The sequence below is a fragment of the Canis lupus genome, chromosome 14, assembly GCF_011100685.1.
Source record: "Canis lupus familiaris isolate Mischka breed German Shepherd chromosome 14, alternate assembly UU_Cfam_GSD_1.0, whole genome shotgun sequence".
In the NCBI taxonomy this organism is placed as follows: Eukaryota; Metazoa; Chordata; class Mammalia; order Carnivora; family Canidae; genus Canis; species Canis lupus.
Window position 1 is genome coordinate 1,306,200 of NC_049235.1, and position 16,045 is coordinate 1,322,244.

The 16,045-nt window shown below is 40.8% G+C and overlaps 1 protein-coding gene across 1 annotated transcript; it reads left to right on the forward strand.

The window, feature by feature from the left end:
• Nucleotides 1–530: 530 nt before the first annotated feature.
• LOC482217 (olfactory receptor 11L1) lies at nucleotides 531–1,502 on the forward strand. The gene has a single exon (XM_038557528.1). It carries the CDS (start codon nucleotides 531–533, stop codon nucleotides 1,500–1,502), a length of 972 nt encoding a protein of 323 aa, XP_038413456.1.
• Nucleotides 1,503–16,045: the final 14,543 nt, after the last annotated feature.

The following is a 16,045-nucleotide window of genomic DNA, read 5'->3' on the forward strand; positions in this document are numbered from 1 at the left end:
CACACAGAGCAAGGTATCCATAAATACAGTTTGAAAGGAGAATAAGTAAACTTCCCCAAGGTGTCATAGGAGATATGCTCTGTCTGATTTCTATATCAGACAAAGTCTATCTGTGAGAAAACAAACTCATTGCTTCCGTATGTGCCTGTTTTAAAAATGCCATTATGTTTAGTTTCCATGTTGGCATTGTATTAGAGATTTTTTGTTTTGTTCTGATTGTTTGTTTTGTTGTTTTTGTTTTTATTTTTAATTTTGGATCTGAGACTTCTAAATTTCAGAGAACACAAGAAATGGAATTTGCTGAGGTTCTTTCCAAGATCTAACATCCACATTCCACTTGTGATGTCAAAGTAATTTCTTATAAAAGCAAGATGAAATTTTTGCTATAAAGTGCTTGTCCTTGTAAAGTGTTATACATAGAGATTTAAGCTATTAAAAAATGGTCTCTCATCTACAAAACATCAATAAATACAGATATTTGTATGGCTTGTGTACAGTGCTTTTCCAAAATATTTTTCCTTCCACAGGCAATGAAGCCCCCAAATGTGTCCAGTGTCACTGAGTTTCAGCTCCTGGGGTTCCAGAACCTTCTTGAATGGCAGACGCTGCTCTTTCCCATTTTCTTGTTCATCTACTTTCTCACAGTCACAGGGAATGTTGTCATTATTGCAGTGGTGAGCGAGGACCAGCAACTACACTCACCCATGTACGTATTTCTCAAACATCTCTCCTTTCTGGAGATCTGGTATACATCCACCATTGTGCCCCTTCTCCTAGCCAACCTACTCTGCCATGGCCAAGCCATCTCCTTCCCTGCGTGTATGATGCAGCTTTACTTCTTTGTGTTCTTTGGGGCTACCGAATGCTTTCTTCTGGCTATGATGGCCTATGACCAATATCTGGCCATCTGCAACCCACTCCACTACTCTTTCCTGATGAGTCCTGAAATCTGCACCAAGTTGGTGGCAATCTCCTGGTTGACAGGTGTTGGAACAGGATTTCTGCCCTCGCTAATGATTTCCAAGTTGGATTTCTGTGGTCCTAACGAGATCAATCATTTCTTCTGTGACCTCCCACCCCTCATGCAGCTCTCATGTTCCAGTGTGTTTATCACCAGGATGGTCATCTTTATCCTGTCAATTGCAGTGCTGTGCATTTGCTTTTTTCTTACTCTCATATCCTATGTTTTCATTGTATCTACCATATTGAGAATTCCTTCAGCCTCTGGCCAGATGAAGACCTTTTCCACATGTGGCTCCCATTTGGCTGTTGTCACTATCTACTATGGGACCATGATCTCCATGTATGTTCGCCCCAATGACCACTTATCACCTGAAATTAGTAAGATCATTTCTGTCTTCTACACTGTGGTCACCCCATTGCTGAACCCTGTCATCTACAGCTTGAGGAACCAAGAATTCAAAGACGCTGTTAGAAGAGTCATAAGAAAAAAGTGTGGTATCTATGGAGTAAGATTGAAGGGGAGTTTCTGTGTTAGGTAAGAAAAATTAACAATAGATTAAGTTTGGGAATATGTGAGTGGCAGGTTTGGAGCCTTCAAACTGTAATGCCATCCTTGGCACTATGTTGAATTCCACAAGCCATAATAAAATAATTTCTTCATGACCCCTTACCAACAATCATTCAGAAGACAAGTCATCCTTATCAAATCATTTTCGGGGCAATTTTGTCCTTTGAAATTTTCTTTCACCTTCTGATGAGAATCTAACTGTGTGATTTCAGGGCATGATGATTTCACACATTACTTTCAGATTTTACAATAGGATTTATCCTGAGTTCATAAAGCATAGTGTAGAAAGTTATACATCTTTTAAGTACTGGTAGGAGACTAGCCTTATAGATTCAAATCCTGGTGCTTTTGGTGCCTATGAAATGTCTATGGAGTGAATGAAGATAGAGAAATTATTATTGACTTAATGACAAGAAAAAGAAGGTTTTTTTTAAATGCCAAAAATCTATCTATAGGAACTTAGAAATGTTAATGTTTTTGTTTAATAAAATCACAGGAAAGAAAAGAAGAGAAGGAAGATGACAGAGGGAAGGAGGCATAAGTGGAGGGAGAGGGATAGGTGGAGAGAGAGAAGAAGGAAGAAGAGGAGAGAAAGACAAAAGACACAGAGAGAAAGTAAAAAAGAAAAGAAAAGAAAGGAAAGGAAGCAGATGTGAGGGGAGGAAGTTGGGAAGAAAGGAGTCAAAGTTTCTTTTATCAGCAAATATCTAGAAGACCTCTATTAATCCTGCCTACTATCTCATTCATTAATTCCACAAATATTTTCAAGCGCTTTATATATGCCAGTCCTCTTGCTTCATTCTGGATTGCCCAGGGACATAATGGCAAAGCAATGCCCAAGGAAGGTTTTGGCTGAATGGAGCCTCTAGCCTGGAAGGAGAGAGAGAAATGTAATGACTTATGAATGGAATAATGGATTTATGTCTATTTGTGATGTTTGCTGTGAAACAATAAAGTATACTATGGTGCATTACATGGAAGGAGGGTCTGAATCAACATAGAGGGTTAGGAAAAACTTTCCATGTTAATGTTGTAGGTTAGCCAACCCTATACAGATGAGGAGAACGAGATTGAAAGCAGTAGTCTATTTAACTCAGCATAATACCCTCCAGTTCCATCCACATTGAAGCAAATGGTGGGTATTTGTCATTTCTAATGGCTGCTGGGGATGGGGGTGAATGGGTGACAGGCACTTAGGGGGGCACTTGACGGGATGAGCACTGGGGGTTATTCTGTATGTTGGCAAATAGAACACCAATAAAAAATAAATTTATTATTAAAAAAAAGAAAGGAGTAGTCTAGGTAAAGGGCAGGAGATGAATGTTGGGGGAAGCCCGGGGAACCTGGAATGGAGGAAAGAGATGAGTTTGGAGAGAAAGGCAGGAGCTGGTCCCTGAAAGTGATTCAAAGCCCTATAAGCGGTTTTGGAATTTACACTAAGACAAATGATGGGGTTATTGAAGGGTATCAAATGGTAACTGACATGATATATTTTGCATTTGCAATTCTTCCTAGTGTTTAGAGAAAAGAGTGAAAGAAAGAAACAGTTGGAAAAAAGAAAGAAAGAAAAAGAAAGAAAGAAAGAAAAGAAGAAAGAAAGAAAGAAAGAAAGAAAGAAAGAAAGAAAGAAAGAAAGAAAGAAAAGAAAGAAAGAAAGAAAGAAAGAGTAGGTGGAATCAGCAGTAACCCACATGAGAGAGGAGCTTGGCTTGATTTTAGTTTTTCTTTATAAATTTATTTTTATGCCATTGCCATTGTATACATAGACCACATCTTCTTTATCCATTCATCTTTGATGGACATCGAGGCTCCGGCCTAGGTTTGGCTATTGTGGACATTGCTGCTATAAACATCATGGTGCAGGTGTTCCTGCGTTTCATTGCATCTGTATCTTTGGGGTAAATCCCCAGCAGTTGCACTGCTGTCATAGGGCAGATCTATTTTTAACACTTTGAGGAACCTCCATACAGTTTTCCAGAGTGGCTGCACCAGTTCACATTCACACCAACAGTGCAGGAGTGTTCCCCTTTCTCCACATCCTCTCCAAAATTTGTGGTTTCCTGATTTGTTAATTTTCCCCATTCTCACTGGTGTGAGGTGGAATCTCATTGTGGTTTTGATTTGTATTTCCCTGATGGCACGTGATGTGGAGCATTTCCTCATGGGCTTGTTGGCCATGTCTATGTCTTCCTCTGTGAGATTTATGTTCATGTCTTATGCCCATTTCATGATTGGATTCTTTGTTACTTTGCTGTTGAGTTTATTTTTATTTATTTTTATTTTTTAGAAGAGTTTTTTTTAAATTTTTATTTATTTATGATAGTCACAGAGAGAGAGAGAGAGAGGCAGAGACATAGGCAGAGGGAGAAGCAGGCTCCATGCACTGGGAGCCCCATGTGGGATTCGATCCCGGGTCTCCAGGATCACGCCCTGGGCCAAAGGCAGGCGCCAAACTGCTGCGCCACCCAGGGATCCCTGCTGTTGAGTTTAATAAGTTCTTTATAGATCTTGGAAACTAGCTCTTTATCTGATACGTCATTTGCAAATATCTTCTCCCATTCTGTAGGTTGTCTTTGAGTTTTGTTGCTTTGCAAAAGCTTCTTATCTTGATGAAGTGCAATAGTTCATTTTTGCTTTTGTTTCTCTTGCTTTCATGGTTAAATCTTGCAAGAAGTTACTGTGGCTGAGTTTAAAAAGGGTGTTGCCTGTGTCCTCCCCTAGGATTTTGATGGAATCTTGTCTCAATAAATATCTTTCAACCATTTTGAGTTTATCTTGTGTATGGTGCAAGAGAGTGGTCTACGTTCATTCTTTTGCACGTGGATGTCCAATTTTCTCAGCACCATTTATGAAAGAGACTGTCTTTTTTCCAGTGGATAGTCTTTCCTCCTTTGTCAAATATTAGTTCACCATAAAGTTGAGGGTCCACTTCTGGATTCTCTATTCTGTTCCATTGATCTATGTGTCTGTTTTTGTGCCAGGACCACACTGTCTTGATGACCACAGCTTTGTAGTACAACCTGAAACCTGGCATTGTGATGCCCCCAGATATGGTTTTCATTTTTAAAATTCCCCTGGCTATTCGGGGTCTTTTCTGATTCCACACAAATCTTAAAATAATTTGTTCTAACTCACTGAAGAAAGGCCATGGTATTTTGATAGGGATTGCATTAAACATGTAAATTGCCCTGGGTAACATTGACATTTTCACTATATTAATTCTTCCAATCAATGAGCATGGAATATTTTTCCATCTCTTTGTGTCTTCCTCAATTTCTTTCAGAAGTGTTCTGTAGTTTTTAGGGTATAGATCCTTTCCCTCTTTGGTTAGGTTTATTCCGAGGTATCTTATGCTTTTGGGTGCAATTGTAAATGGGATTGACTCCTTAATTTCTCTTTCTTCGGTCTAATTGTTAGTGTCTAGAAATGCCACTGACTTCTGGTCATTGATTTTATATCCTGCCACACTGCCAAATTGCTGTACGAGTTCTAGCAATCTGGGGGGGGGGGGAGTGTTTTGGGTTTTCTATGTAGAGTATCATGTCATCAGCAAAGAGGGAGAGTTTGACTTCTTTGCCAATTTGAATGCCTTTTATTTCTCTTTTTATTCTTCAGTGCATTATTATTTTTTTTTAAATTTATTTTTTATTGGTGTTCAATTTGCCAACATATAGAATAACACCCAGTGCTCATCCCGTCAAATGCCCACCTCAGTGCCCGCCACCCAGTCACCCTCACCCCCCGCCCACCTCCACTTCCACCACCCCTCGTTTGTTTCCCAGAGTTAGGAGTCTTTCAAGTTCTGTCTCCATTTCTGATACTTCCTACTTATTTTTTCTCCTTTCCCCTTTATTCCTTTCATATTTCTTATATTCCCCAAACTAATGAGACCATATACTCTTCGGCCTACTCCGATTGACTAATTTCACTCAGCATGACGCCCTCGAATTCTATCCATGTGGAAGCAAATGGTGGGTATTTGTCATTTCTAATGGCTGAGTAATATTCCATTGTATACATAAACCACATCTTCTTTATCCATTCATCTTTCGATGGACACCAATGCTCCTTCCATAGTTTGGCTATTGTGGACATTGCTGATATAAACATTGGGGTGCAGTTGCCCTGGCGTTTCATTGCATCTGTATTTGGGGTAAATCTCCAGCAGTGCAATTGCTGGGTCATAGGGCAGATCAGTTTTTAACTTTTGAGGAACCTCCTCTCAGTTTTCCAGAGTGGCTGCACCAGTTCACATTCCCACCAACAGTGTAAGAGGGTTCCGTTTTCTCCCCATCCTCTCCAACATTTGTGGTTTCCTGCCTTGTTAATTTTCCCCATTCTCACTGGTGTGAGGTGGTATCTCATTGTGGATTTGATTTGTATTTCCCTGATGGCAAGTGATGCCCAGCATTTTCTCATGTGCTTTTTGGCCATGTCTATGTCTTCCTCTGTGAGATTTCTGTTCATGTCTTTTGCCCAGTTCATGATTGGATTGTTTGTTTCTTTGATGCTGAGTTTAAGAAGTTCTTTATAGATCTTGGAAACAAGCCCTTTATCTGATACCTCATTTGCAAATATCTTCTCCCATTCTGTAGGTTGTCTTTTAGTTTTGTTGACGTTATTCTTTCCTGTGCAAAAGCTTCATATCTTGATGAAGTCCCAATAGTTCATTTTTGCTTTTGTTTCTTTTGCCGTCATGGATGTATCTTGCAAGAAGTTACTGTGGCTGAGTTCAAGGGTGTTGCCTGTGTTCACCTCTAGGATTTTGATGGAATCTTGTCTCACATTTAGATCTTTCATCCATTTTGAGTTTATCTTTGTGTATGGTGAAACAGAGTGGTCTAGTTTCATTCTTCTGCATGTGGATGTCCAATTTTCCCAGCATCATTTATTGAAGACACTGTCTTTCTTCCAGTGGATAGTTTTTCCTCCTTTATCGAATATTAGTTCACCATAAACTTTAGGGCCTGTTTCTGGATTCTCCATTCTGTTCCATTGATCTATGTGTCTGTTTTTGTGACAGTATCACACTGTCTTGATGACCACAGCTTTGTAGTACAACCTGAAATCTGGCATTGTGATGCCCCCAGCAATGGTTTTCTTTTTTAAAATTCCCCTGGCTATTTGTGGTCTTTTCTGATTCCACACAAACCTTAAAATAATTTGTCTTACGCTTTGAAGAAAGACCATGGTATTTTGATAGGGATTGCATTAAACGTGTAAATTGCCCTGGGTAACATTCACTTTTCACAATATTAATTCTGCCAATCCATGTGGAATATTTTTCCATCTCTTTGTGTCTTCCTCCATTTCTTTCAGAAGTCTTCTATAGTTTTTAGGGTATAGACCCTTTTTGTCTTTGGTTAGGTTTATTCCCAGGTATCTTGTGCTTTTGGGTGCATGTGTAAATGGGATTGACTCCTTAATTTCTCTTTCTACAGTCTCATTGTTAGTGTCTAGAAATGCCACTGACTTCTGGGCATTGATTTTGTATCCTGCCACACTGCCGAATTGCTGTATGAGTTCTAGAAATCTTGGGGTGGAGTGTTTTGGGTTTTCTATGTAGAGTATCATGTCATCGGTGAAGAGGGAGAGTTTGACTTCTTCTTTGCCAATTTGAATGCTTGTATTTCTTTTTGTTGTCTCATTGCTGAGGGTAGGACTTCCAGTACTATGTTGAATGGCAGTAGTGAGAGTGGACATCCCTGTCTTGTTCCTGATCTTAGGGGAAAGGCTCCCAGTGCTTCCCTATTGAGAATGATATTTGCTGTGGGCTTTTCATAGAAGGCTTTTAAAATTTGAGGAATGTTCCCTCTATCCCTACACTCTGAAGAGTTTTTAATCTCTTGAGGAATAGGTGCTGTATATTGACTAATGCTTTGTCTGCATCTATTGAGAGGATCATATGGTTCTTGGTTTTTCTCTTGCTGATATGATGAATCACATTGATCATTTTACGAGAGTTGAACCAGCCTTGCATCCCGGGGATAACTCCTACTTGGTCAGGGTGAATAATCTTAACGTACTGTTGTATCCTATTGGCTAGTATCTTGTTGAGAATTTTTGGATCCATGTTCATCAGGGATATTGGTCTCTAATTCTCCTTTTTGATGGGGTCTTTGTCTGGTTTTGGAATTAAGATGATGCTGGCCACATAGAACGAATTTGGAAGTACTCCATCTCTTTCTATCTTTCCAAACAGCTTTAGTAGAATAGGTATGGTTTCCTCTTTAAATGTTTGATAGAATTCCCCAGGGAAGCCATCTGGCCCTGGACTCTTGTGTCTTGGGAGGTTTTTGATGACTGCTTCAATTTCCTCCCTGGTTATTGGCCTGTTCACGTTTTCTATTTCTTCCTGTTCCAGTTTTGGTAGTTTGTGGTTTTCCAGAAATGTATCCAATTCTTCTCGTTTCCTAATTTATTGGCGTATAGCTGTTTATAATATGTTTTTAAAATTGTTTGTATTTTTGGTGTTGGTAGCGATCTCTCCTTTCTCATTCATGATTTTATTAATTTGAGGCTGTTCTCTCTTCTTTTTAATAAGTCTGGGTAATGGTTTTTCTATCTTATTAATTCTTTCAAAGAACCAACTTCTGGTTTTGTTGATCTGTTCCACAGTTCTTCTGGTCTCGATTTCATTGACTTCTGCTCTAATCTTTATTAACTCCCTTCTTCTGCTGGGTGTTCAATCTATTTGCTGTTTTTTTCTCTAGCTCCTTTAGGTGTAAGGTTAGCTTTTGTATTTGAGTTCTCTGCAGTTTTTGGATGGATGCTTGTATTGTGATGTATTTCCTCCTCAGGACCGCTTTTGCTGTTTCCCAAAGATTTTGAACGGTTGAATCTTCATTCTCACTAGTTTACATGAATCTTTTTAATTCTTCTTTAATTTCTTGGTTGACCCTTTCATCTTTTAGCAAGATGTTCCTTAACCTCCACGTGTTTGAGGTCCTTCCAAACTTCTTGTTGTAATTTAGTTCTAATTCAAGGCATTCTGGTCTGAGAATATGCAGGGGACAATCCCAATCTTTTGGTGTCACTTCAGACCTGTTTTGTGACCCAGTATGTGGTGTATTCTGGAGAAAGTTCCATGTGCACTTGAGAAGAATGTGTATTCAGTTGAGTTTGGATGTAAAGTTCTGTAGATATCTGTGAAAACCAACTGGTCCAGTGTATCATTTAAAGCTCTTGTTTCTTTGGAGATGTTGTGCTTAGCATAACTATCGAGTGTATAAAGCGCTAGATTATAGTCATCAAGTTTCAGTGTATTATTATCGAAGTATGTCTTAACCTTGGTTATTAATTGATTGATATTAATATCAATTGATATCAATTGACGTGGGTGGCTCCCACATTCGGGGCATATATTAAGGATTGTTAAGTCCTCTTGTTGGATAGATCCTTTAATTATGATATAGTGTCCCTCTTCATTTCTCACCAGTCTTTGGGAAAAATTTTATTTTATTTGATATAAGGATGGCTACCCCTGCTTTCTTTTGAGGACCATTTGAATGGTACTTTGTTCTCCAACCTTTTATTTTCAGGCTGTATGTGTCCTTACGTCTAAAATGAGTCTCTTGTAGACAACAAATAGTTGGGTCCTGCTTTTTTATCCAGTCTGAAACCCTGTGCCTTTTGATGGGGTCATTAAGCCCATTCCAGTTCAGAGTTACTATTGAAAGATATGAGTTTAGTGTCAGCATGATACCTATTCAGTCACCATTTTTGTGGATTGTTCCATTGGAGTTCCTCTTTAATACGAATTTTAAGAGTCCCCCTTAAAATTTCTTGCAAGCCGATTTGGTGGTCACGTATTCTTTCAGTTCCTGCCTATCTTGGAAGCTCTTTATCTCTCCTTCTATTCTGAAAGAGAGCCTTGCTGGATAAAGTATTCTTGTCTGCATGTTCTTCTCACTTAGGACCCTGAATATATCCTTCCAGCCCTTTCTGGCCTGCCAGGTCTCTGTGGAGAGGTCTGCTGTTACCCTAATATTCCTCCCCATAAAAGTCAGGGATTTCTTGTTTCTTTGCTGCTTTAAGGATCTTCTCTTTATCTTTGGAATTTGCAATTTTCACTTTTAAATGTCAAGGTGTTCAACGGTTTCTATTAATTTTCAGGGGGTGGAGGATCTCTCTATCTCCTGAATCTGAATGCCTGTTTCCTTTCCCATGTTATGAAAGTTTTCAGCTATGATTTGTTCAAATACACTTTCTGGTCCTCTGTCCCTCTCAGTGTCCTCAGGAACCCAATTAAATGAAGATTTTTCCTTCTGAGGTTGTCATTTATTTCCCTTAACCTTTTTTCATTATCTTTTGTTTTTCTCTGTTTTCCTCAGCTTCCTTCCTTGCCATCAACTTGCCTTCTATGTCACTCACTCATTCTTCTACCTCGTTAAACTTCGTCATTAAGACTGCCAATTTGGATTGTATCTCATTTAATTGATTTTTGATTTCCGCCTGATGAGATTAAATTCTCCAGTCATGAAGTCTCTTGAATCCTTTATGCTTTTTTTCTAGAGCTGCCAGTAGCTTTATAATTGCGCTTCTGAATTGGCTTTCTGGCATCAAATTGTAATCTAAATTCTGTAAATCTGTGGGATATAGGACTGTTTCTGATTCTTTCTTTTGTGGTGAGTTTTTACTTCTAGTTGTTTTCCTCAGTGCAGAGGGGCTAAAAACAACTTGTACTGGAAAACGGAAGGAAAAAGAGAAAAAAAAGGGGTGGGGGAACAAACGAGAAACAAGGAGTGGTATCTTCTGATTCTATATACTGTAAGTCCCTAGACTTCCCCTGGAACTTTCCTTCGCTGCTGGTCAAGAACTTGCTCTACCCCTGTCCTTCCAGCTGGTCTTCTGGAGTTGGGGCCTCTTGTGCTGATTCTCAGGTGTGTGTACCTGGGGGAGTTGCCCTGCCCCCTGCCTGGTGCACGGTTCAGTGGGAGCTGTTTATCCTGCGAGGCCACTGCTCCCTGGTGTCTCTGCTCAGTCCCAGGCACAAGGTGACACTAGAGGAGAAACAACAGTGGTGGTGGCCAGCCATCCAGCTCTGGAGTCAGCTCCAACAACAACCACCACAGTCTCCCAGTCAGCAGGGGCCTGATGCTCTGGGGGCAGGAGGGGGGTGCACTGCTCTGCACAGCTTGGGGCTGCCAAGCAGCAAGAGATCCTCTGTCCTGTGTCCGCCTGGCCTCTGCCTGTCTTGGGGGGAGGGGAGCACTGGATCCTGGGCTGTGTCCACCTACTCCCTGGGCTCCTGGGCCTGCACCCCTGGAATCATGCTCTCGGGCCGTGTAGCCCCCTCCATGCAGAGCCATCACCTGAGCAGCCGTCTGAGCTGCTCCCGGCCTGCATGGCATGGGCTCAAGCCCTTTAGGGAGCTCAGCCAGTGGGTGTATGGCGTGCTCTCCCCCAGGGCACATATCCTCCATTAGTGACCCTGGGAGCCTGGGGGCATCCCTGCCCCTCCTGGGATCCTGCCTGAGTTCCCTGGGAGCACCTTTCCATCCAGGAAGGTTGGTAAAGTTCCTGCTTCTCCGGGCCTGGGCTTCCTGTCCTGGAGGCTCTTGCTGACCGTCCTTAGCCCGGCTCCTCGAGCGGGGGGGGGGGGGGGGGGGGGGGAGTGGCGGGGGGGGGGAGTGGCGGGTGGGGGGGACCCACCCCCGTGGATGCTTATTTATGTTTTATTTGTTTGTTTGTTTGTTTATTTTATTTATTTATGTCTTCCTACTTTTTAATATTTTTTTAAAATTTTTTTATTGGAGTTCCATTTGCCAACATATAGCATAATACCCAGTGCTCATCCTGCCAAGTGCCCCCCTGGGTTGCCTTCACCCAGTCACCCCAACCCCACGCCCACCTCCCCTTCCACTACCCCTTGTTCATTTCCGAGAGTTAGGTGTGTCTCATGTTTTGTCACCCTCAATGATATTTTCACTCATTTTCTCTCCTTTCCCTTTATTTCCTTTTACTAATTTTTATATTCCCTAAATCAATGAGACCATATAATGTTTGTCCTTTTCCAATTGACTTATTTCAGTCAGCATAAGACCCTCCAGTTCCAACCACATCGAAGCAAATGGTGGGTATTTCTCTTTTCTAATGGCTGAGTAATATTCCATTGTATACATCTACCACATCTTTTTTTTTTAAAATAATAAATTTATTTTTTATTGGTGTTCAATTTGCCAACATACAGAATAACACCCAGGGGATCCCTGGGTGACGCAGCGGTTTGGCGCCTGCCTTTGGCCCAGGGCGCGATCCTGGAGACCTGGGATCGAATCCCACATCGGGCTCCCGGTGCATGGAGCCTGCTTCTCCCTCTGCCTGTGTCTCTGCCTCTCTCTCTCTCACTGTGTGTCTATCATAAATAAATAAAAAAAATTAAAAAAAAAAGAATAACACCCAGTGCTCATCCCGACAAGTACCCCCCTCAGTGCCCGTCACCCTTTCACCCCCACCCCCTGCCTCCCTCCCCTTCCACCACCCCTCATTCATTTCCCAGAGTTAGGATTCTTTATGTTCTGTCTCCCTTTCTGATATTTCCTACCCATTTCTTCTCCCTTCCCTTATATTCCCTTTCACTATTATTTATATTCCCCAAATGAATGAGAACATATATCTGTCCTTCTCCGATTGACTTATTTCACTCAGCATAATACCCTCCAGTTCCATCCACATTGAAGCAAATGGTGGGTATTTGTCGTTTCTAATGGCTGAGTAATATTCCATTGTATGCATAAACCACATCTTCTTTATCCATTCATCTTTCGATGGACACCGAAGCTCCTTCCACAGTTTGGCTATTGTGATCATTGCTGCTAGAAACATTGGGGTGCAGATGTCCTGGTGTTTCATTGCATCTGTATCTTTGGGGTAAATCCCCAGCAGTGCAATTGCTGGGTCATAGGGCAGATCCATTTTTAACTCTTTGAGGAACCTCCACATGGTTTTATCCCTGGGTGGTTCAACACTCATAAAATAATCAATGCAATAGATCATATCAACAAGAGAAAAAACAAGAAACATATGATCGTCTTAGTAGATGCAGACAATGCACTTGACAAAATACAGAATCCATTCCTGATTAAAACTCTTCAAAGTATAGGGTTAGAGGGAACATTCCTCAACATCTTAAAAGCCATCTATGAAAAGCCCACAGCAAATATCATTCTCAATGGGAATACACTCAGAATCTCCCCCTAAGATCAGGAACACCACAAGGATGTCCACTTTCACCACTGCTATTCAACATAGTACAAGAAGTCCTGGCCTCAGCAGTCAGACAACAAAAAGAAATCAAAGGCATTCAAATTGTCAAAGAAGTCATACTTTCCCTCTTCGCCAATGACATGATACTCTATATAGAAAACCCAAAACACTCCACCCCAAGATTGCTAGAACTCATACAGCAATTCGGCAGTGTGGCAGGATACAAAATCAATGCCCAGAAATCGGTGGCATTTCTCTACACTAACAATGAGACTAAGGAAAGAGAAATTAAGGAGTCAATCCCATTTACAGTTGCACCCAAAAGCATAAGATACCTAGGAATAAACCTAACCAAAGAGGTAAAGGGTCTATACCCTAAAAACTATAGAACACTTCTGAAAGAAATTTAGGAATATGTAGAGATGAAAAACATTCTATACTCCTGCATTAGAAGAATTAATATTCTGAAAATGTCAGTGCTACCCAGGGAAATTCACACATTCAAGGCAATCCCTATCAAAATACCATGGACTTTTCAGAGAGTTGGAACAAATCATCTTAAGATTTGTGTGGAGCCTCTGTTGGTGGGAATGTGAACTGGTACAGCCACTCTGTCTTCCTACCTTGGTAGAAGCGCGGACTCTTCTCACTGTTGCATTCCAGCTCTTGTGTCTTTAAATCTCAGGCCGAATTTGTGGGTTTTCAAGATGATTTGAAAGTTATCTAGGTAAGTTGGTGGGGACAGGTGACTTGGGGATCCTACTCTTCCGCCATCTTGCCCTCTTTTTATACAGGTTCTGTACAGGTTCCCAATTCAAGACATTACACCACTCTACTGATGATGAGTCACACCTGCATCCCCCTGTGGGATGCACATGGGCTGCTCAGTTTGACTTATGCCCCTCCCAGAGGCATTGTGTATCCACTGACCTGATAAAAATACCTACCCTTTCCCCCTGTTTTCCACAGAATGCCCCAGGCCTCAGGTTCAGCTGCATCATGGGGAAGTTTCATCCTTGGGCTATGCCTGTCTCCCTCACTTGCTATCAGTGTGTCTCCAAACAGATATCCCAATAGTCCTTAACTCTCTAGTTCCTGGCTCAATATCTGCCCTCCAGAGAGCCACTTTTTAAGCAGAACAAAATGATGCACACATTGATTCCAGTTGGTGTGAAGCAAGGAGGGTATGGGAGACAGAGGCTAGGACATGTAAGACCTCACACAGTGTGGGAAGATAGTTTTGCTATCATAATACAAAATGCATGCAACCACATTTATATTGTAACTCAAAAGTGGGTTTACCTCTTGGTAGTCATCAAGTCAAAACACGTAAGACAAAGACTAGAAAAGGAAAGATTTTACATTCAAAATATAAGGAGAAGAGTGGAGTGGGTGCTTGGATGGGTTAGTCAGTTAAGCACCTGACTCTTGATTTTGGCTCAGATTGTGATCTTGGGGTCATGAAATCAAGCTCCCTGTCAGGCTTCTTCCTCAGAAGGGACTCTGCTTGAGATGATCTCTCTCTCTCTCTCTCTCTCTCTCTCTGTGAGTCTCATGAATAAAAAAATAAAATATTTTTTAAAAACTACATTCAAGTAAAATCCTGCACATGAACTATTTTGGCAGTTTTATTTATAATTGCCCAAGGTTGGACATGATAAAGATATCTTTCAGTAGGTGAATGGATAGATAAAATATGGTACATCTAGAGAATGGAATACTTCTCAGTGCTGAAAAGAAATGAGCTATCAAGCAAAGAGGACATTCAAGGAATTTAAATGTATATTATTAAGTGAAATAAGCTAATCTGAAGAGGCTACATACTATAGGATTCCAACTATATGACATTCTGGAAAAGGCCAAATCATGGAGACAATATACTATCAGTGGTTTCCAGGTATTGAGAGGTGGGAAGAGTGAACAAAATGAAGACAGAGGATTTTGAGAGAAAGGAAGTTATTTCCTATAACAATTTAAATGTATATTCATGTCATTATAAATTTGTCCAAAACCACAGAATATAAAACATGAGGAGTAAACTCTAATGTCAATTCTGGACATTGGGGATCCCTGGGTGGCACAGCGGTTTGGTGCCTGCCTTTGGCCCAGGGCCTGATCCTGGAGACCCGGGATCGAATCCCATGTTGGGCTCCTGGAGCATGGAGCCTGCTTCTCCCTCTGCCTGTGTCTCTGCCTCTCTCTCTCTCTCTCTCTCTCTGTGACTATCATAAATAAATAAAAAATTTTAAAAAAATTCTGGACATTGGATGATGATGCTTTGTCAATGTAGGACCATGATTTTTAAGAAATATACCACTCTGGTGGGGTTAATAATCAGCAAGGCTGTGAATGTATGGAGTTAAATATTTATAAGCATATGCTATAGTTACTGCTCAAGTTTGCTCTGAATACATATCTCCTTGGGAAAAAGAAAAAATAAGTATACTGGGACATCTGAATGGTTCAGTTGGTTAAGTGTCTGCCTTCAGCTTAGTTCATAATCCCAGGGTTCTGGGATTGAGCCCCTCATAACAATCAATAACAAACATAAACTCATTAATAATAAAGCAATAATAATAGGGGACTTTAACACTCCACTTACATTAATGTACAGATCATCTAAGCAGAAAATCAACAAGGAAACTATAACTTTGAAAGACACACAGGAACACATGGACTTCACAGATATATTCAGAACATTTCATCCTAAAGCAACAGAAAACACATTCTTCTCTAGTTAGCGCACATGGAATATTCTCCATAATAGACCACATATTGTGTCACGAATAAGCCCTGAGGGCAGCCTTGGTGGTTCAGCGGTTTGGCGCCGCCTTAGGCCCAGGGTGTGATCCTGGAGATCTGAGATCGAGTCCCACATTGGGCTCCCTGCATGGAGCCTGCTTCTCCCTCTGCCTGTGTCTCAGCCTCTCTCTCTCTCTCTCTCTTTCTCCATGTTTCTCATGAATAAATAAATAAAATCTTAAAAAAGACAAATAAGCCCTGAACAAGTACAAAAAGATTGAAATCATACCATGCATATATTTTCAGACCATGCCACTATCAACCAGAATAAACAATTTGGAAAGACCATAAATACATGGAGATTAAAAACATCCTACCCAGATTAAAGAGCAATCTATCCTGGGTTAATCAGGAAATTAAAGAAGAAATAAAAAATTAAATGGAAGTTTTAATGAAAATGAAAAAAAAATAGCAGTCCAAAACCTTTGGGATGCATGAAGACAGTCCTAAGAGGGAAGTATATTGCTATACAGGCCTCCCTTAAGAAAGAGGAAAAACAATAAA